General features: G+C 40.1%; 1 protein-coding gene across 4 annotated transcripts in view; it reads right to left on the bottom strand.

Annotated features, from left to right (window-relative positions):
• The window catches only part of LOC101097701 (UDP-glucuronosyltransferase 3A2), a 59,054-nt gene that overhangs the window by 34,350 nt on the left and 2,569 nt on the right, over positions 1 to 22,135 (bottom strand). Inside the window, exons 1-2 of one of the 4 annotated variants that reach the window (XM_045038135.1) lie at positions 9,960 to 10,218; positions 283 to 384 (exon numbers count right to left, since the gene is read on the bottom strand). In XM_045038135.1, coding sequence (XP_044894070.1) covers positions 283 to 384; positions 9,960 to 10,053 — 196 coding nt within the window. In that variant the 5' untranslated portion in view covers positions 10,054 to 10,218. Of the gene's footprint in view, positions 1 to 282; positions 385 to 6,514; positions 6,559 to 9,959; positions 10,219 to 22,135 lie in introns of those variants that run through there. The other 3 variants (XM_019811937.3, XM_045038138.1, XM_045038137.1) reach the window with 3 other exon arrangements.

Raw genomic sequence — 22,135 nt, 5'->3', positions numbered from 1 at the left:
ATAATGTACAGAGGCCTGCCTGAGTTGAAGTGACACCTAGCTAAAGGGGTAAAACATGGAGATACAGCATGTGGAGGCCAGACGTACAGAACTTAATATGGTAGTCAGCAGGTATCATAAACACACACACACACACACACACACACACACACACACACACACACACGTTTTTCCCATTCTGTCAATACAACTAGATCCAGAAAGATTATGTGCTTCACAGTACTATACAAAACACATTGTCTCCCTGGGAAAAAAGAATTCAATGATTACTAAAAAACATACCTGGGATTAAAAACTCTTCTCCGTAAAAAAGCATAGTGACATTATGACCATGATCTTGAAGAATCTCAGATACACGGTCCAGTAGTAGATAATGGCTTCCACCTAGGAACAACACAAAATTTCATTTTTGTAAAGCTGTGAACAGAGGCTCTGAAATTGATGTGGCAGTTGGGAAATCCATGGTAAGGGGGCAGAAAGTTGATGGGGAGCACAGGAAGATGAGTTTCTTCAGCCCCACTGTCTCACTTAAGGTAAGCCCCAGCTGAGGGCTTCCCAAATTTTGACCTATGGTAATCCTCCATCAAAAATTTCCTTGTGGCTCATGGCCTCCATGTCAGTGTGATGAACTTCTCTGCTTAGGCCTCAAGTAGTTCCTGATCCTAGCGACATGCTCATTTTAGCCAGGCCTTGTGGAGATACCATGTCCTGAAGAAATAACTGTACTGGTGGAAATTAGGCACACTGCTGTAAATGGAAGTAGGAAGGGTTCCTATTGGATAATCAGTCATCACTCTTTATGGAATCATTCTCCATGTAAATTCATGTTAGAGGGGGAATTAGAAACATGGGATATTGAATATTAGTCCAAGAAATAGTCATTAAAGCAGAAGGAGTTAGATCCACCACTTAGAAACAAAATCCTTAAGGGGTATCTGGGTGGCTCAATAGGTTAAGCGTCTGACTTCAGCTCAGGTCATGATCTCACAGCTTGTGAGTTCGAGCCCTGCGTCGGGCTTTGTGCTGACAGCTAGAAGCCTGGAGCCTGGAGCCTGCATCTGATTCTGTATCTCCCTATCTCTCTGCTCCTCCCCTGTTCACACTCTCTCTCTCAAAAATAAATAAACATTAAAAATTTTTTTAAAATGAAGCAAAATCCTTGAGATTCAAATATATTTAGCAGGATTCCAAGTTTCCAGTTAGGCCTAAAAATTTCTGAACATGAAATTAAGGCATTCAGGATAACTGTGGTCATTAGGGCATAACTGTAAGATCCTGCACATGACAGAGTTAGGCATCACCTATCCTAAGAAAATCGTGAGATTCTAAGGAAAGAGAAGCTTACTCCTAGGGGAAGTACTGGTTCTATCTTGCAATGATTATCTAAAACTATGCACCATCAAGGAGCATTTCTCTTGAATCTATGGGTCTCAGAGCAGAGAATGTCCAATCAGGAAGAAAAGAATAGAATTGGCCCACGTTGGAAAGAGGGGTACTTTGGAAGATAACGACTTTGTAGTGATTAGGTCAGCAGAGTGGGATGTATGACTACAGTAATGGTGTGTCTGTGGGAATTACTCTAATTTTTAATTTGTGTTTGTGTTTCCTGAGGTAACACAGATTACATAAAATATAAACCCTTACTCCCTCAGACTGCTTGCTCTAGCTTACCTTTAACTTATGCAAGAAACGGACGCAGGGAGAGGAGAGTTAAGATGGCAGAGAAGTAGGAGGGCCTTGCCACTCAAACACAGCTGTATTGATGTCAGATCACTTAGAACACTCAGGAAATTGAACTGCAGAGCAGTCAAATGATCTCCACATTTGGAGGGATACAGCTTGGCAGGATTGAGGTGGATATATGTGATTTTAGGGATATACAGTGGCAGATCATAGAGGAGAGAGAACCCTTTCTGTGGAGAGACAAAAGGGAGAGAAAGAGAAAGGGATTATGAAAGTGCAGCATGGAGTTAGGACAAGAGCAAGCTTCTCTGGACTATGGACTTGGAGCAAGAAGTACTGAGTGTCCCAACTCTTTGTTTGCAACAGCCTTGGAATTGAAACTCAGAGTTTTCAGAAGTGTGCAACTTTATCCAGACTGGATCCCTGGCTCATGCTCCTGGCGAGGAAGCAGCCACCCCAGAGTGCATAGTGTGGTGTAGCAATCTCTGGGGTGCCCTGGGAGAGAAACATTCTCTTCTCAGAGTACTTTGAGATGAAGGGTTTTTGGCTCCCCAAGGACAAAAGACCCTGAAGGTGCCAGCCAAAGGCCTTTCATCAGCAGTGGGGAGAGGCTTTACTCTGGAGATGGGGAGCATTGCTGTACGGTGCTGGGTCCTTTAAGACTTCAGATTTTGAATCCAGCTGAGCGCCAAGAAGGTGCAGGAGAACTGTGGAGCAGGGCAAGCTGACTGCATTCTCTATTCTGTGAGGGCTGCCTGATAAGATAGGGTTGAGATCCCTGGTCCAGGGTTGAGATTGGAGTGATGTCATTTTCTCCCCAACACCAACACAGTGGGACATTGGAGAGCAACACAGTGGCTCCCAGTGGAGGCAGGACTGATTACACCTAAACCCTCCCCTCCATGCCTGGAAACTGCTTATTTACTGGAGCAAGACTGGCTGACCCATCGCAGCCAGTCTCTCCTCCAGAACAGCACAGCCACCAGCCCCAGGCGCCAACAGACAACTTTTTTTTTCTCTCTTTCTTTCCTCCTTCTTCTTTTTTCTTTTTTTTCTCTTGGAATCAGGCTCATGGTTTCTGATTTTTTTGTCATTTCTTACCATATATATATATATATATATATATATATATATATACACACACACACACACACACATACACACACATATATATACACACACATATGTATATGTATATGTATATCAATATATCTATATATAGATAGATATGCATATAGAGAGAGATATATTGATGTACATATACATTTGTATATGTATATGTATATCAGACTTTATTCTCTTTTCTCTTTTTGTTTCATCTTTTCTCTTTTATTCTACTTTTTTCTTTATTTTTTCCTACTCTTTCTTTGGAATCAGGCTTATAGTTTTCTGGTTGTTGTTTTTTTTTATTCTTTTTGGTTTTCTGTTCTCCACTTTCCTTTTTCTCTTTTTATGGGATCAGGTTTCCCCCATCCTTTTTTTCCTAGGGTTACCTCAACAAACAAATCAAAGCACACCTAGTTGAAGCAAGGAGGAGCTCTGCAAAGGATTGACCAGTGGGATAGAGCAGCCAAAACGCAACAGCAGAGTGCCTTCAACATACACCAGAAACACTTCCTGGAGTGCCAGGCCCTGGACAGTGTATGACTCCTTTTTAATATAGTAGTACTCTCAGATGCAGGACACATGACAGGCTTTTAAAAAATGCAAACGAGAGAAACTTAAGCAAAGTGACAAGCCAGAGGAATTCTCCCCATAAGAAAGGTTGAGAAGAAATCACAGCCAGAGAATTGCTCAAAACAGATATAAAAAATATATCTGAACAAAATTTAGAAAAATAGTCATAAGACTGATAGCTAGGCTTGAAGAAAAGCATAGAAGACACCAGAGAAAAGCTTGCCACAGAGATCAAAGACCAAAGAACTAGTCAGGATGAATTTTAAAAATGCAATATGGAGATGCAAAATAACTAGATATAGTGACAGTGAGGATTGAAGAAGCAGAGGAGAGAATAGGTGAAATAAAATATAAAACTATGGAAAATAATAAACCTGGAAAAAAGAGGGAGAGGAAAGTACTAAACCACAGGGGAGAATTAGAGATCTAAGTGATTCCATGAAACAAAACAATATCCATATCAGAGGAGTCCCAGAAAAAGGAGAGCAAAAAGGGGCAGAAGGTTTATTTGAACAAATTATAGCTGAGCACTTCCCTAATCTGGGGGGAAAAAAACAGGCATCCAAGTCCAAGAGGCACAGAGAACTCCCTTCAAAATCAACAAAAAAAAAAGGTCAACCCCACGACATATCATAGTGAAACTTGCAAAATACAAAGACAAAGAGAGATTTCTGAAAGCATCTAGGGACAAAATGTCCTTCACCTACAAAGGTAGACACATAAGGTTCCACTGAAACTTGGCAGGCCAGAAGGGAATGGCAGAAAACATTTAATATGATGAATAAGAAAAATATGTAGCCAAGAATCCTTTATTCGGCAAAACTGTCATTCAGAAAAGGAGAAATAAGTAGCTTCCAAGAAAACATAAACTAAAGGAGTTTGTGACCACTAAACCAGCCCTGCAAGAAATTCTAAGAGGGACTCTGTGAGTGGAAAGCAGCAAAGACTACAAATGACCAGACAACATCACCACAAACACAAAACCACATTGTGTTATCTACAGATAACACAATGGCACTAAATTCATATCTTTCAATAATCACTCTGAATGTAAATGGTCTAAATTCCCCAAATGACATAGGGTATCAGAATAGATTAAAAAAAACAAGACCCATCTATATGCTGCCTACAAGAGACCCATTTTAGACCTGAGGACATCTGCAGATTGAAAGTTAGGGGATGGAGAACCATCTATCATGCTACTGGATGTCAAAAGAAAGCTGGAGTAGCCATACTTATATCAGACAAACTAGACTTTAAAACAAAGACTGTAACAAGAGATGAAGGAGGGCATTATATGATAATTAAGGGGTCTGTCCATCAAGAAAAGCTAACAATTGTAAACATTTATGCCCCCAACTTGAAACTCCCAAATATATAAATCAATTAATCACAAACATGAGTAAACTTATTGACAATAATGCCATAATTGTAAGAGATTTTAATACTCCACTTACAACAATGGATAGATTAAGCAGAAAATCTACACGGGAACAATGGTCTTGAATGACACACTGGATTAGATGGACTTAACAGATATATTCAGAACACTTCATCCTAAAGCAACAGAATACACATTCTTCTTGGGTGCATATGGAACATTCTCCAGAATAGATCACATATTGGGTGACAAATCAGCCCTCAACATGTACAAAAAGATTGAGATCTTACCATGCATATTTTCAGATCATAACACTATGAAACTTGAAATCAAACACAAGAAAAAATTTGGAAAGCTCTCAAATACATTGAGGATAAAGAACATCCTGCTAAAGAATGAGTGGATCAACCAGGAAGTTAAAGAAGAAATTTAAAAATACGTGGAAACAAATGAAAATGAAAACATGACTGTCCAGACCCTTTGAGATGCATAAAAGGCAGTCCTAAGAGGAAAATACATTGCAATTCAGGCCTATCTCAAGCAGCAAGAAAGGTCCCAAATACACAACCAAACCTTACAACTAAAGGAGTTAGAAAAGGAGCAGCAAATTAAGTCGAAATCCAGCAGAAGAAGGGAAATAATAAAGACTAGAGCAGAATAAATGACTTAGGATCCAAAAAAGAAAAAAACAAAACGAAACAGTACACCAGATCAATGAAACTAAGAGCTGTTTTTTTTAAAAGAATAAGCAAAATTGAAAACTACCTAGACAGACTTCTCAAAAATAAAAGAGTAAGGACCCAAACAGATAAAATCACAAATGAAAGTGGAGTGATCACAACCAACACCACAGAAATACAATTATAAGAGAATACTATGGAAAATTATATGCCAACAAAACGGACAATCTGGAAGAAATGGACAAAATTCCAGACACACACTACCAAAACACAAACAGGAAGAAACAGAAAATTTAACAGGCTCATAACCAGCAAAGAAATTGAATAGATTATCAAAAATCTCCCAACAAATAAGAGTCCTAGGCCAGATGACCCCCCAGGGGAATTCTACCAGGTATTTAAAGAAGAATTAATACCTATTCTCCTAAAACTGTTCCAAAAAAATAGAAATGTAAGGAAAACTTCCAAACTCATTCTATGAATCTAGCTTCACCTTGATTGCAAACCCAGACAAAGACCCCACTAAAAACAAGAATTACAGGCCAATATCCCTGATGAACATGGATGCAAAAATCTCAACAAGATATTAATTGAATTCAACAGTACATCAAAAGAATTATTCACCATGATCAGTTGTGATTCATTCCTGGGCTGCAGGGCTAGTTCAATATTCACAAATCAATCAACATGATATACCACATTAATAAAAGAAAGGATAAGGGGCTCCTCGGTGGCTCAGTCAGTTGAGCGTCCAACTTCGGCTCAGGTCATGATCTCGCGGTTTGTGGGTTTGAGCCCCACGTTGGGCTCTGTGCTGACAGCTTGGAGCCTGGAGCCTGCTTTGGATTCTGTGTCTCCCTCTCTTTCTACCCCTCCCCCGCTTGTGCTCTGTCTCTCTCTGTCTCTCAAAAATGAATAAATGTAAAAAAAATTGTTTTAATAAAAGAAAGAATAAGAACCATATGATACTTTCAATAGATGCAGAAAAAAACATTTGACAAAATACATCGTCATTTCTTGATAAAACCCTCAAGAAAGAAGGGATAGAAGGAACATACCTTAACATCATAAAAGCCATATATGAAAGACTCACCACTAATATCATCCTCAGTGGGGAAAAACAGAGCTTTCCCTCTAAGATCAGGAACAAGACAGGGATGTCCACTCTTACCACTATTGTTCAACACAGTACTGGAAGTCCTAGCCTTGGCAATCAGAAAACAAAAAGAAATAAAAGAAATCCAAATCAGTAAGGAAGAAGTCAATCTTTCACTCTTCAAAGATGACATGATACTCTACATGGAAAATCTGAAGACTCCACCAAAAAACTGCCAGAGCTAATACATGAATTCAGGCAAGATGCAGGATATAAAATCAATGTACAGAAATTGGTTGCATTTTTATATACTAATAATGAAGCAGCAGAAAGAGATTTCAAGGAATTGATCCCATTTACAATTGCACGAAAACCCATAAGATAGCTAGGAATGAACCTAACCAAAGAGAGGTGAAATATCTGTATGCTGAAAACGATATAAACCTTATGAAAGACATTGAAGAAGACACAAAGAAATGAAAAAAACATATCATGTTCATGGATTGGAAGAACAAATATTGTTAAAATGTCTATGCTATCTAAATCTACACATTCAATGCAATCCCTATCAAAATAATACCAGCATTCTTCACAGAACTAAAACAAACAATTCTACAATTTGTATGGAACCACTAAAGACCCTGAATAGAGAAAGTAATGTTGAAAAAGAAAACCAAAGCTGGAGGCATCACAATCCTGGACTTTAACCTGTGTTACAAAGATGTAAACATCAAGACAGTATGGTATTGGCACAAAAACAGACACATAGATCAATGGAGTAGGATAGAGAATCCAGAAATGGATCCTCAAATATATGGCCAACTAATCTTTGACAAAGCAGGAAAGTATACCCAATGGAAAAAAGACAGTCTCTTTAACAAATGGTGCTGGGAAAACTGGCCAGCGACATGCAGAAGAATGAAACTAGACCACTTTCTTACACCACACACAAAAGTAAATTCAAAATGGATGAATGGCCTAAATGTGGGACAGGAAACCATCAAACTCCTAGAGAAGAAAACAGGCAGCAAACTCTTTGACCTAGGGCACAGCAACTTCTTACTTGACATGTCTTCAGAGGCAAAGGAAATAAAAGCAAAAATGAACTTTTGGACCTCATCAAGATAAAAATCTTTTGAACAGCCAAGGAAACAGCCAACAAAACTAAAAGGCAACCAATGGAATTAGAGAAGATATTTGCAAATAAGATATCAGATAAAGGTTTAGTATCCAGAATTTATAAAGAACTTAACAAACTTAACACCCCCCAAAAAAAATAAATACTCCAGTGAAGAAATGGGAAGAAGACATAAAAAGACACTTTTCCAAAGAAGATATCCAGATGGCTAACAGACACATTAAAAAAATGCTCAACATCATACATCATCAGAAATACAAATCAAACCACAATGAGATACCACTCCACACCTATCAGAATGGCTAAAATTAACAACTCAGAAAACAACAGATGTTGGTGAGGATTTAGAAAAAGGGGAAGCGTTTTGCACTGTTGGTTTGAATGCAAACTGGTGCAGCCACACTGGATAATAGTATGGAGTTTCCTCAAAAAATTAAAAATAGAACTACCCTATGATCTCATAGTTTATGGGTTCAAGCCCTGCATGGGGCTCTGTTCTGACAATTCACAGCCTGGAGCTTGCTTCTGATTCTGTGTCTCCTTCACTCTCTGACCCTCCCCTGCTCATGCTCTGTCTCTCTCTCTCTTTCTCAAAAATAAATGAACAAAATAATTTTTTAAGGATATAGTAAAGCATCATTTTAAATATCCTCTGTTTAAAAAATAAAAATAAAATACAAATGAATAAAAATAGAACAAACCCATGACCCAGCAATTGCACTACTAGGAATTTATCCAAAGGATACAAAAATTCTGATTCAAAGGGGCACATGCACCCCAATGTTTATAGGAGCACTATAAATAATTTCCATAGCAAAATTATGGATAGAGCACAAATGTACATCAACTTATACATACAAACATACATACATACATACATACATACATACATACATACATACATACTGGAATACTACTCAGCAATGAAAAAGAATGAAATCTTGCCATTTGCAACAACGTAGATGGAACTAGAGTGTATTATGCTAAGCAAAATAAGTCAGAAAAAGACAGTTATATGATTTCACTCATATGAGGAACTTGAGAAACACAACAGATGAACAAAGAGGAAAGGAAGGACAAATAAGATAAAAACAGAGAGGAAGGCAAACTATGAGAGACCATTAAATACAGAGAACAAACTGAGGGTTGTCGGAGGGGAGGTAGGTGGGGAGATGGGTTAGATGGGTGATAGGTATTAAGGAGGGAACTTGTTGGATTGAGCACTGGGTGTCATATGTTACAAATGAATCACTGGGTTCTACTACTGAAGCCAAGACCACACTGTATGTTAACTAACTTGAAAGAAAGAAAGAAAGAAAGAAAGAAAGAAAGAAAGAAAGAAAGAAAGAAAGAAAGAAAGAAAGAAAGAAAGAAAGAAAGAAAGAAAGAAACAGGAAGGAAGGAGGGAAGGAAGGAAGGAAGGAAGGAAGGAAGGAAGGAAGGAAGGAAGGAAGGAAGGAAGGAAGGAAGGAAAGATGGATGGAAGGAAGGAATGGATGCATGAGAAAAGGCTTTCTGCAGAGACAGCCATTCCTGAAGGTGTTGGTGAGCCCAGTGTATTCTGGGGCAAAGGCAGGGGCAGGGCAGATCCCCTAGCCTGTCAGAACGGATCCAAAAAAGTCTTCAGGAAACTCCATCTTCTGAAACCTTCTTCCTAATAAATGTTCCTGTTCCCCTTCTGTTCCCTTTGGGACAAAATAAAGGCATTACAACTGGGTTCACACAAAATTAACTGCTTCACAGTCCTTCAACACCTTCCAGCAGTAAGGGCAAAAGAGAGAGGGGCACCGAGAACTTGATTGTCCAGGGCCCCCTCCACTGCCCAGGCAGTTCTCCAGGTTTCCCATTAATGAAACATGCCCAGTTAGTGCTGCTGCCCCCAGGAGCCCCTGTCCTTAGCCTCTAAGAGCGTGAAACTGATTTCACTTTCCACTTTCTACTGTCCCACACTTTTAGCATGTGCCTCTGAAAGTCCCTGCCATGCCCTGTGGTGGGCAGCTCATGATTTCTAGCTCAGCACTGGCTCTACATTCTGGCCCCAGGAATGCAGAATGTGAAGCAGCTCCAGAGCAAATACAAAGAGAGGAAAGGAAACTGCTGGTAGCCCAAAACTAACTTCCCCATCCCAGCAGTAGGGATCCCATTCTACCGCACAGACCTCTCACGCCTCTCCCTCCTCTGGCCTGGGACCCTAGCCCTCTCTAGAACACCACATGGAATGATCCTCTGACCTAAGGCTGTGACTGAGCTCTGGCACAGGGGCCTGGGATGGGCCCCTTTCTGATTCTTCAGCTAAGCACTCACCCAGTGCAAAAGAAGTCAGAATTTTCGCAGCATCGGAGAGCAGGAACCCAGGCAAAAACAAGCCAGCTAGCAGTAGCGCCTGCTGCCCCACCATGCTTGCTCCTATCCCAGCTGCAGATTCCAGCCTGGTGCCCAGAGCCCTATGCTCTGTGACTCTGTGTCCTGCACAGTGACCTGTGTGCGTGCCCTGGGACACACACTGCCCTGGCTGCCAAGGAAATGTGCTGGCAGGCAGCTTGGGAAGAGGTGAGAGGTGGATCCTGCCTGCCTTCTCTTCTGTTTGTCACTTCTGGCCCCTCTGCTCCGCCTCCTGGGTGCTTGCTCCACAGGCTATTAGGTCCTCACCCTCCCTAAGCTAAGGCAGCAGGAAGGAGGGGTTAGTGAGCTCTCCTTAACCCCTCTCTGTCCCTGTAATCAACACACTCTCCCCAGAGAAGATACTCTGAACCAGGAATGATAGAGACCTTAGGATGTCACTTCCAAGTGAGCTCCACCTCCAGGTGACTCAGACCCTTCTCCGTTTTAGTGACCTTTCCCCAAATGTTCCCACCTCCTAACTGCACTACTGACCTCATACTGTCATCCCTGTGCCCCGTTTCCCCAGGTACCTGCTTAAAATCTCCGTGAGTCTTCCAATCAAGATCCCAGAAGCTGATTCCAAGAAGAAAATGACCTACACTTACTGCTCAGGGAGTTTCTTTGGAAAGTACCTACTGGTGAAAGTGCTAGGGTCCCCTACGTGTTAAATACCCCTGGAGGGCCAGGTCTTGACTTGAAGGACTGAACCTCTAAGGCTAAGTCTGTAATTCTGAATGGGCATGACAAAATAGGACTCGGTAGTGGGCACCAAGAAGTTCTATTCTTCTAAGTGTTTGAAATTTCTCATTAGAAACGTGGTAAAACTCTCCCAACCTATTACTCCACTTTCCCCTCATACTATATGATTACATGCATGCACATTCACAATTTTCATCTGTTCAGGTAGCATATCTTCCCAGTGAAAACATTAATCTGCATTAGGGAGACACCATTTAATATTAATGTAATCACATTACTTTGTCTACAATCCTTATTTCAATCCCTCTAGTTGTGCACACAGTATCCTATGTTGTGACAGGAATTCTCTGGTGCAGGAGCCAATTCAGGATCACACATTGCATTTAGTTATCATGTGTATTTCATCTCTTTTAGTAAGGACTGGTTTCTCAACCCTTCTTTTTCTTTCATGTGATTGATATTTTAAAAGTACAAGCTGTTTATTTTCTATGATGGATCCCCAGTTGGGTTTGTTTGATGTTTTCTCAGAATACTTCAGGTTACTAGGGAGTTTGGTGGGAATACTACAAACGTGGTGTTGATTCCATCTCAGTGAATCTCAATGCGAAGCACATGATATTATTAGATGGTCCTCTATCATTAGAGATGATAACTCTATCCCTTATTTAAGGTGGTGTTCATCAAAATTCTTGACTGTAAAGCTGGTATTTTTTTTACCCTATAATTAGGAAATCAGATTTGGGGAGACATTTTGAAACTGTGTAAATATTCTGTTCCTATCAAATTTCACTCACTCATTTTATCAACTGTTTTGTTTCTTACTTAAAGCAGTTGTAGCTGTCATGGTGTCCAATTAGTGATTTTTAACTGCACTTTTCTTTGTTTTTTTTCCATGTGGCATTGTATTGTTACAAAACCTTTTCCTTTGTCCCTATCCACCTATCATCTATTTTCTATCTGTATCAATCTATTATCATTATTTATTCATCTCTCTGTATTTATTCAGTGGGGTATTATCTTTTCCTATTATCATGTATTGGGTTGCTACTGTTGAAACTCAACCATTTTGGAGCTTTTCTTTTCTTGCTTGCACACAATTTCCAGACTCCACTCAAACTTTTTTTTTTTTAATTTTTTTTTCAACGTTTATTTATTTTTGGGACAGAGAGAGACAGAGCATGAACGGGGGAGGGGCAGAGAGAGAGGGAGACACAGAATCAGAAACAGGCTCCAGGCTCTGAGCCATCAGCCCAGAGCCTGATGCAGGGCTCGAACTCACGGACCGCGAGATCGTGACCTGGCTGAAGTCGGACGCTTAACCGACTGCGCCACCCAGGCGCCCCAAACTTTTTTTGTTTCTGTCTTCAAATCTTCCATTTCTCAAAGACACCTAATGGTATTTTAAAAAATAGGTGTGGTTTGCAGAAGTGCTCATTGCTAATGAAGCACTGTTGTTCATAAATCCTTTTCAGTGGACAGTTATGAAATATATAGATACAGGATGGATATAAATATTACATATCTATATCACCATGTTTACATATAATTTGTGGGAAAATGTGAATCCATACTGATAATACCTTCAATTCCAGCACCACCACAGAGGTGATTTTCATCTCCTCCATTTCCACATTAGCAACTCCCCTTCTAAATTTAAGAAATCTACTTTCAAAATCCTTGGTATATTTACACATCTGCTCAATCATACTGAAAAAATGTTACCATGTACTAATCCATGAACTGTGAATATCAGTTCTACCCAATAGACTACTCAAAAAATAGGTTAGTCTAAAAGTAGACTTTTGCAGTTCATTTTTTCTTTCGATTGATGAGACATATATTCAAAGTACTGTGTTCAAAATGCAGTTGTGTTCCCTCATTTTTTTTTTTGGTGCAGTGCAATTATGTTACACGTTTGAAAATATTTTGAATTCATTTGTTTCTGTTTGTATTCTATTTTAGAGTTTTCTCCTCCATTTTTTTGTTATAAATAGAATTTTGTTATGAAAAATAATAACATGCCTACAAAGACCAAACTATGTAAACACAGAAATCTACAGACATGCCATTTGTTTCCTTGACCTTCATGCTATTCAAAAACAGTTTTATAGATAATCTATCACATGATTCTGATTTTTCATCCCTCTGCTTCTTTTTGCAACAGTATGCATATATAATTATATTTTTATTCTCTCACATTTTCTCTTTACTTAAAAATAAAACTGAGCTTACTATATTTGTCTTTAGACTATTTTCTTTCTTAACAGATTAGAATTCAGCCAACATTAGTCTAAAATTGTCTTGTTCATTGTAGTTTATAGGTATCTATGATCACAATGTGTCCATGTACCAAGCTTCCTTCCTCAATTTTGACAGATTTTTTAAATGTTAGGAATAGGATTCGTCTCTCTGTGATGAAAATTATGAATATATTTATCCCACTTTTTCAATGGTATTTTTCTACTTGTGGTAATTTAGCTGTGTAAAAACATTTTACTATTGGCAAATTAGTTAGATTAGTTAATTTTTCTTTGTTACTTCAGTATTTTTAAGTATATTTAAAAAGTCATTCCAAATACACAGGTCAAGATCATTCCATAGTAAGTACATATACATACCTCATTTTTCAACTCAGTATGCTGTCATTTTTTTATATTAAATATCTAATGTATTTAGAGTTTACTTTTAGATATGGTGTAAGATATGGATCAAATATTGTCTCTCTTCTAAAAGATTATCCTGTCATCTCAGCATTATTTGTTTGAACCACCATGCCATGTGCTATAAGCACAAGATAAACGGAACCCAGTCCCTGATCATTAGGGTCTTAAAGTTTCTAAATTGAGAGACATACCTGTTAACAAGTAATTTCAACATATTAGGAAAAATGCTTCAAAAGAGGATATACAGTGAGCTCTGTTGCGAGGGTCAAAGTCAAGTGCAGCCACACTAATGTGAACACAATAAAGTTTGGTAGGAAGAACATGTAGAAGCTTTTTGTCCCAACAAGAGCAGAATGGCATTTCTGAGAGAGGACACAGTGTGGTCACTGATACAGAAGTACAGCACAGCACAATGTGTTGGGGTGGGTATGACAAAGATTCCCTCCTTCAGCAAATTTAGTCAGGATCCTCTGAATCCTCTTCTAGACTAGGGTTCCACCTTGGCCTGCTGCCCTGCCCTTGGTCTGCTGAACCCACTTTCAGTTTAGAATCTGCATCTTCCAAAATGCCCAGCATGATGCCTTTTGACAAATAAGAAAGCAGTCAGTGTTGGCTGAATCAAATTGTTGAACTGGGTAAAATGCATTCATCTTAAGGACATTCACAATATGAAATCCGCTTTTCAGAAATAGCTAGTTCCTTGAGCTAAGTAGAAAGAAGTTTGCTTAAGACAACAAGTAATTCCATTTACCTCCTTTTGCATAGATAATTGGTTGACACTTAAACAAATAACCATCTCACAGCGCCTGCAATTAGGATATGATAAACCAAACAACAGAAGATTGACATGGGGGAAAAATCACATCCATAGAGCATTTAGTGTACCTAGTCACACAAAGAATCAATATGTGATCGTGGTTGGTGGTAATGGTAGAAACACGTAAATGGAAGAATCACTACATAATGAAAGGAAACATAAATGACAGACTGAACTTCATTTTAACATTCTAACACATACCTCCAAATATATACATTTTAGATGTAGATCCTGAATATGTGTCATGTTCCATGCCCATGAAAGACCAACAAATTAAATATTTTGCCCATGTTTATTATTTTTTATGTTTTATATTGTAATTATGTAAAGCCCAGGTCCCACTCACAAAATAAATTGGATTAGGTCTGAATATGTGAAATTGATCCCTTGTCCTCTGATTCTTCAGGAAGTAAACCAAATTCTCATGCATGCATATCTCCTCCTTCATCAAAACTGTACTAGCTCTACTATTTTGGAAATTACCAAAATGTGTTTGCATTTACAATTATATTTAAATGTAATAATACATTTTAAGGTAAACAATACAAAAGCACTTTAAAAACATCTCACACGTAGATTTTCAAATCAATTTTAAAGTATAATTTGTAGAGACCTGGGGAAGATGGTGGCGTAGGAGGACGCTGGGCTCACCGCGCACCCTGCTGATCACTTAGATTCCACCTACACCTGCCTAAATAACCCAGAAAATCACCAGAAGGCTAGCAGAATGGAGTCTCTGGAGCCAAGCGCAGAGGAGAGGTCCACGGAAGAGGGTAGGAAGGGCGGAGAGGCGGTGTGCGCTACACTGACTGGCAGGAGGGAGCCAGGGCGGAGGGACAGCCCGCCAGCAAAGTAGAGCCCCCGAGTCAGGCTGGCAAAAATGGAGGGGCCTGACGGAGTGTGTTCTGACAGCAAGCAGGACTTAACATCTAGAAGGTTATAAGCTAACAGCTCTGCTTGGAGAACAGGAGGGCTGGAGGACAATGGGAGGGAGAGTTGTTGAGCCCCCCGACGACAGAGCTCAGCTAGGTGGGGAACAAAGGCTCTCGCCAGCGCCATCTCCCTCGCCCATCCCCCAGCCAAAATCCCAAAGGGAACTGGTTCCTGCCAAGGAACATGCTGGCACGCGCAAACACCAAACACTGTGCTTCTGCGGATACATGCCTCCAGGGGGTCTGACTCCCTCCCGGTGCCGCAGGGTCCCTCCAGAAGCGGATCACCAAAGGATAAGCAAGCTGAGCCAGCCCCTCCGGCCCCTGTGCACCTTGCCGATCCATCCCAGCTAATACGACAGATCCCCAGCGCCACAAGCCTGGCAGTGTGCAAGTAGCCCAGATGGGCCATGCCACCCCACAGTGAATCCTGCCCCTAGGAGAGGGGAAGAGAAGGCACACACCAGTCTGACTGTGGCCCCAGCGATGGGCTGGGGGCAGACATCAGGTCTGACTGCGCCCCACCCACCAATGCAAATTATTCAAGACAGCACAGGGGAAGTGCCCTGCAGTTCCGCATCACTCCAGGAACTATCCAAAATGATGAAACGGAAGAATTCCCCTCAAAAAACGTCCAGGAAATAACGACAGCTAACGAACTGATCAAAAACGATTTAAACAATATAAAGTGAATTTAGAATAATAGTCATAAAATTAATCTCTGGGCTTGAAAACAGTATAGAGGACAGCAGAGAATCTATTGCTACAGAGATCAAGGGACTAAGAAACAGCCAGGAGGAGCTAAAAAATGCTATTAATGAGCTGCAAAATAAAATGGAGATGACCACGACTCAGATTGAAGAGGCAGAGGAGAGAATGGGTGAACTAGAAGATAAAATTGTGGAAAAGGAAGAGGCTGAGAAAAAGAGATTAAAAAATCCAGGAATATGAGGGGAAAATTAGAGAACTAAGTGATGCACTAAAGAGAAATAATCTACGTATAATTGGTATTCCAGAGGAGGAAGAGAGAGGGAGAGGTGCTGAAGGTGTACTTGAAGAAATCATAGCTCAGAACTTCCCAGATCTGGGGAAGGAAAAAGGCATTGAAATCCAAGAGGCACAGAGAACTCCCTTCAGACGTAACTTGAATCGATCTTCTGCACGACGTATCATAGTGAAACTGGCAAAATACAAGGATAAAGAGAAAATTCTGAAAGCAGCTAGGGATAAACGTGCTCTAACATATAAAGGGAAACGTATAAGACCTGTGACCCATCTCTCTACTGAAACTTGGCAGGCCAGAAAGGAATGGCAGGAGATCTTCAATGTGATGAACAGAAAAAATATGCAGCCGAGAATACTTTATCCAGCAAGTCTGTCATTTAGAATAGAAGGAGAGATAAAGGTCTTCCCAAACAAAAACTGAAGGAATTTGTCACCACTAAACCAGCCCTACAAGAGATCCTAAGGGGGATCCTGTGAGACAAAGTACCAGAGACATCGCTACAAGCATGAAACCTACGGACAATGACTCTAAACCCATATCTTTCTATAATAACACTGAATGTAAATGGACTAAATGCGCCAACCAAAAGACATAGGGTATCAGAATGGATACAAAAACAAGACCCATCTATTTGCTGTCTGCAAGAGACTCATTTTAGACCTGAGGACACCTTCAGATTGAGAGTGAGGGAATGGAGAACTATTTATTATGCTACTGGAAGCCAAAAGAAAGCTGGAGTAGCCATACTTATATCAGACAAACTAGACTTTAAATTAAAGGCTGTAACAAGAGATGAAGAAGGGCATTAGATAATAATCACAGGGTCTATCCATCAGGAAGAGCTAACAATTATAAATGTCTATGCACCGAATACGGGAGCCCCCAAATATATAAAACAATTACTCACAAACATAAGCAACCTTATTGATAAGAATGTGGTAATTGCAGGGGACTTTAACACTCCACTTACAGGAATGCATAGATCATCTAGACACACAGTCAATAAAGAAACAAGGACCCTGAATGATGCATTGGATCAGATGGACTTGACAGATATATTTAGAACTCTGCATCCCAAAGCAACAGAATATACTTTCTTCTCAAGTGCACATGGAACATTCTCCAAGATAGATCACATACTGGGTCACAAAACAGCCCTTCATAAGTATACAAGAATTGAAATCATACCATGCATACTTTCAGACCACAATGCTATGAAGCTTGAAATCAACCACAGGAAAAAGTCTGGAAAACCTCCAAAAGCATGGAGGTTAAAGAACACCCTACTAAAGAATGAATGGCTCAACCAGGCAATTAGAGAAGCAATTAAAAAAATATATGGAAACAAACAAAAATGAAAATACAATAATCCAAACACTTTGGGATGCAGCGAAGGCAGTCCTGAGAGGAAAATACATTGCAATCCAGGCCTGTCTCAAGAAACAAGAAAAATCCCAAATACAAAATCTAACAGCACACCTAAAGGAAATAAAGCAGAACAGCAAAGACAGCCTAAACCCAGCAGAAGAAGAGAAATAATAAAGATCAGAGCAGAAATAAACAATATAGAATCTAAAAAAAACTGTAGAGCAGATCAATGAAACCAAGAGTTGGTTTTTTGAAAAAATAAACAAAATTGATAAACCTCTAGCCAGGCTTCTCAAAAAGAAAAGGGAGATGACCCAAATAGATAAAATCATGAATGAAAATGGAATTATTACAACCAATCCTTCAGAGATACAAGCAATTATCAGGGAATACTATGAAAAATTATATGCCTACAAACCGGACACCCTGAAAGCAATGGACAAATTCCTAAACACCCACACCCTTCCAAAACTCAATGAGGAGGAAATAGAAAGCTTGAACAGACCCATAACCAGCAAAGAAATTGAATCGGTTATCAAAAATCTCCCAACAAATAAGAGTCCAGGACCAGATGGCTTCCCAGGGGAGTTCTACCAGACGTTTAAAGCAGAGATAATACCTATCCTTGTCAAGCTATTCCAAAAAATAGAAAGGGAAGAAAAACTTCCAGAGTCATTCTATGAAGCCAGTATCACTTTGATTCCTAAACCAGACAGAGACCCAGTAAAAAAAGAGAACTACCGGCCAATATCCCTGATGAATATAGGTGCAAAAATTCTCAATAAGATACTAGCAAATCGAATTCAACAGCATATAAAAAGAATTATTCACCATGATCAAGTGGGATTCATTCCTGGGATGCAGGGCTGGTTCAACATTCGCAAATCAATCAACATGATACATCACATTAATAAAAGTAAAGATAAGAATCATATGATCCTCTCAATCGATGCAGAAAAGGCCTTTGACAAAATTCAACAACGTTTCTTAATAAAAACCCTCGAGAAAGTCGGGATAGGAGGAACATACTTAAAGATCATAAAAGCCATTTATGAAAAGCCCACAGCTAACATCATCCTCAATGGGGAAAAACTGAGAGCTTTTTCCCTGAGATCAGGAACACGACAGGGATGTCCACTGTCACCGCTGTTGTTTAACATAGTGTTGGAAGTGCTAGCATCAGCAATCAGACAACAAAAGGAAATCAAAGGCATCAAAATTGGCAAAGATGAAGTCAAGCTTTCACTTTTTGCAGATGATATGATATTATACATGGAAAATCCGATAGACTCCACCAAAAGTCTGCTAGAACTGATACATGAATTCAGCAAAGTTGCAGGATACAAAATCAATGTACAGAAATCAGTTGCATTCTTATACACTAACAATGAAGCAACAGAAAGACAAAGAAACTGATCCCATTCACAATTGCACCAAGAAGCATAAAATACCTAAGGATAAATCTAACCAAAGATGTACAAGATCTGTATGTGAAAACTATAGAAAGCTTATGAAGGAAATTGAAGAAGATATAAAGAAGTGGAAAAATATTCCATGCTAATGGATTGGAAGAATAATATTGTCAAAATGTCAATACTACCCAAAGCTATCTACACATTCAATGCAATCCCAAACAAAATTGCACCAGCATTCTTCTCAAAACTAGAACAAGCGGGGCGCCTGGGTGGCGCAGTCGGTTAAGCGTCCGACTTCGGCCAGGTCACGATCTCGCGGTCCGTGAGTTCGAGCCCCGCGTCGGGCTCTGGGCTGATGGCTCAGAGCCTGGAGCCTGTTTCCGATTCTGTGTCTCCCTCTCTCTCTGCCCCTCCCCCGTTCATGCTCTGTCTCTCTCTGTCCCAAAAATAAATAAACGTTGAAAAAAAAATTAAAAAAAAAAAGAAATTAAAAAAAAAAAAAAAAAAACTAGAACAAGCAATCCTAGAATTCATATGGAACCACAGAAGGCCCGAATAGCCAAAGTAATTTTGAAGAAAAAGACCAAAGCAGGAGGCATCACAATCCCAGACTTTAGCCTCTACTACAAAGCTGTAGTAGAGCTACATAAAGTTAAAAATCATCAAGACAGTATGGTATTGGCACAAAAACAGACACATAGACCAATGGAATAGAATAGAAACCCCAGAACTAGACCCACAAACGTATGGCCAACTAATCTTTGACAAAGCAGGAAAGAACATCCAATGGAAAAAAGACAGCCTCTTTAACAAATGGTGCTGGGAGAACTGGACAGCAACATGCAGAAGATTGAAACTGGACCACTTTCTCACACCATTCACAAAAATAAACTCAAAATGGATAAAGGACCTGAATGTGAGACAGGAAACCATCAAAACCCTAGAGGAGAAAGCAGGAAAAGACCTCTCTGACCTCAGCCATAGCAATTTCTTACTTGACACATCCCCAAAGGCAAGGGAATTCAAAGCAAAAATGAATTCCTGGGACCTTATGAAGATAAAAAGCTTCTGCACAGCAAAGGAAACAACCAACAAAACTAAAAGGCAACCAACGGAATGGGAAAAGATGTTTGCAAATGACATATCGGACAAAGGGCTAGTATCCAAAATCTATAAAGAGCTCACCAAACTCCACACCCAAAAAAACAAATAACCCAGTGAAGAAATGGGCAAAAAACATGAATAGACACTTCTCTAAAGAAGACAGCTGGATGGCCAACAGGCACGTGAAAAGATGCTCAATGTCGCTCCTCATCAGGGAAATACAAATCAAAACCACACTCAGATATCAACTCACACCAGTCAGAGTGGCTAAAATGAACAAATCAGGAGACTATAGATGCTGGTGAGGATGTGGAGAAATGGGAACCCTCTTGCACTGTTGGTGGGAATGCAAACTGGTACAGCCACTCTGGAAAACAGTGTGGAGGTTCCTCATAAAGTTAAAAATAGACCTACCCTATGACCCAGCAATAGCACTGCTAGGAATTTACCCAAGGGATACAGGAGTACTGATGCATAGGGGCACTTGTGCCCCAATGTTTATAGCAGCACTCTCAACAATAGCCACATTATGGAAAGAGCCTAAATGGCCATCAACTGATGAATGGATAAAGAAATTGTGGTTTATATACACAATGGAGTAATACATGGCAATGAGAAAGAATGAAATATGGCCCTTTGTAGCAACGTGGATGGAACTGGAGAGTGTGATGCTAAGTGAAATAAGCCATACAGAGAAAGACAGATACCATATGTTTTCACTCTTATGTGGATCCTGAGAAACTTAACAGAAACCCATGGGGGAGGGGAAGGAAAAAAAAAAAAGAGGTTAGGGTGGGAGGGAGCCAAAGCATAAGAGACTCTTAAAAACTGAGAACAAACTGAGGGTTGATGGGGGGTGGGAGGGAGGGGAGGGTGGGTGATGGGTATTGAGGAGGGCACGTTTTGGGATGAGCACTGGGTGTTGTATGGAAACCAATTTGACAATGAATTTCATATACTGGGAAAAAAAAAAAACCTTGGTGGTTAAGGCACACTTTTTCTGGTATATGTTTCTAGAAACTGAATGTAATTCCAAAGGGATTTCCACATAGAAGGATATTCTCTGCCACATTATGGTGGCAGATGGATGCTCTCTAAATCAACAAAGTCTTGGGAATGGCTATAGTCACTGGACCCAAGGCCCAAGAGCCTAACGTGAAGGTCCAGCTTCCCTTCTAGAGGTCTCCATGACTACATATTCAGAGGTAGGAAACTTGAGAAGAGAATTGTGGGAAGTGAAAAACACAGCATCATCTGTGGCCAAAGACAGCTTCCTGGTCTGAGCAGCAAAGAAGGTGCTCTCCCAAGACAGACTCAGGACAGAGACCACGAGTGGAGTCCTGGGAGAGCCACCCCTGCCTAACTGCTGGACAGAGGCCAGGCTTCCTGAACTGAGAAGTGAGGTGAGAAGGAGATACAAGAGGAAGACTCATAATGGAAGAACTGGCCACTATGTTATGTCATATCATGAAATTTAAATTAAGAAAGGGCAGAGAGACTGACAAGTGTCCAAACAACAATGATGAAGTAAACATGGCCCTGTGCTAAGGACAGGGAGTGGGGAGGAAGGTGGGCTGCCTGCTAAAGGTTTGGGTCTGAGTGAGGAGTCCATTGATGAGGGGCAAGTCAAGAAGCCAAGATCAAATTCACAGGCACAGAAAGTAGAACAGGGATTGATGGAGATTCGGGTGGAGGGGAGCATATATATGAGGAATCACTGTTTGATCAGTGTGGAGTTAGTTTACTCTGGAATGATGAAAACTGTTCTGGAATGAGTGGTAGAGATGTTTGCAGCGTAATGACAATGGCTAAATGCCACTGACTGCATACTTAATGGTAAAAATGACAAATGTTATATAATGTATATTTTACCACAATTTAAAGGAGAATCCCAAGAATCCTTCACAAGAATCTTTTTAAATTCTTTTTATTTACATTTATTTATTTTTGATAGAGGCAGAGCACAAGTGGGGGAGGGGCAGAGATAGAAGGAGACATAGAATCCAAAGCAGTCTCCAGGCTCTAAGCTGTCAGCACAGAGCCCAAAGTGAGGCTCAAACTCACAAACTGCAAGATCATGACCTGAGCTGAAGT

This window comes from Felis catus, chromosome A1 (genome assembly GCF_018350175.1).
Source record: "Felis catus isolate Fca126 chromosome A1, F.catus_Fca126_mat1.0, whole genome shotgun sequence".
NCBI classification, from domain to species: Eukaryota; Metazoa; Chordata; class Mammalia; order Carnivora; family Felidae; genus Felis; species Felis catus.
Note: the sequence above shows the minus strand (reverse complement) of the source record. Positions and strands in the feature narration are given on the sequence as shown.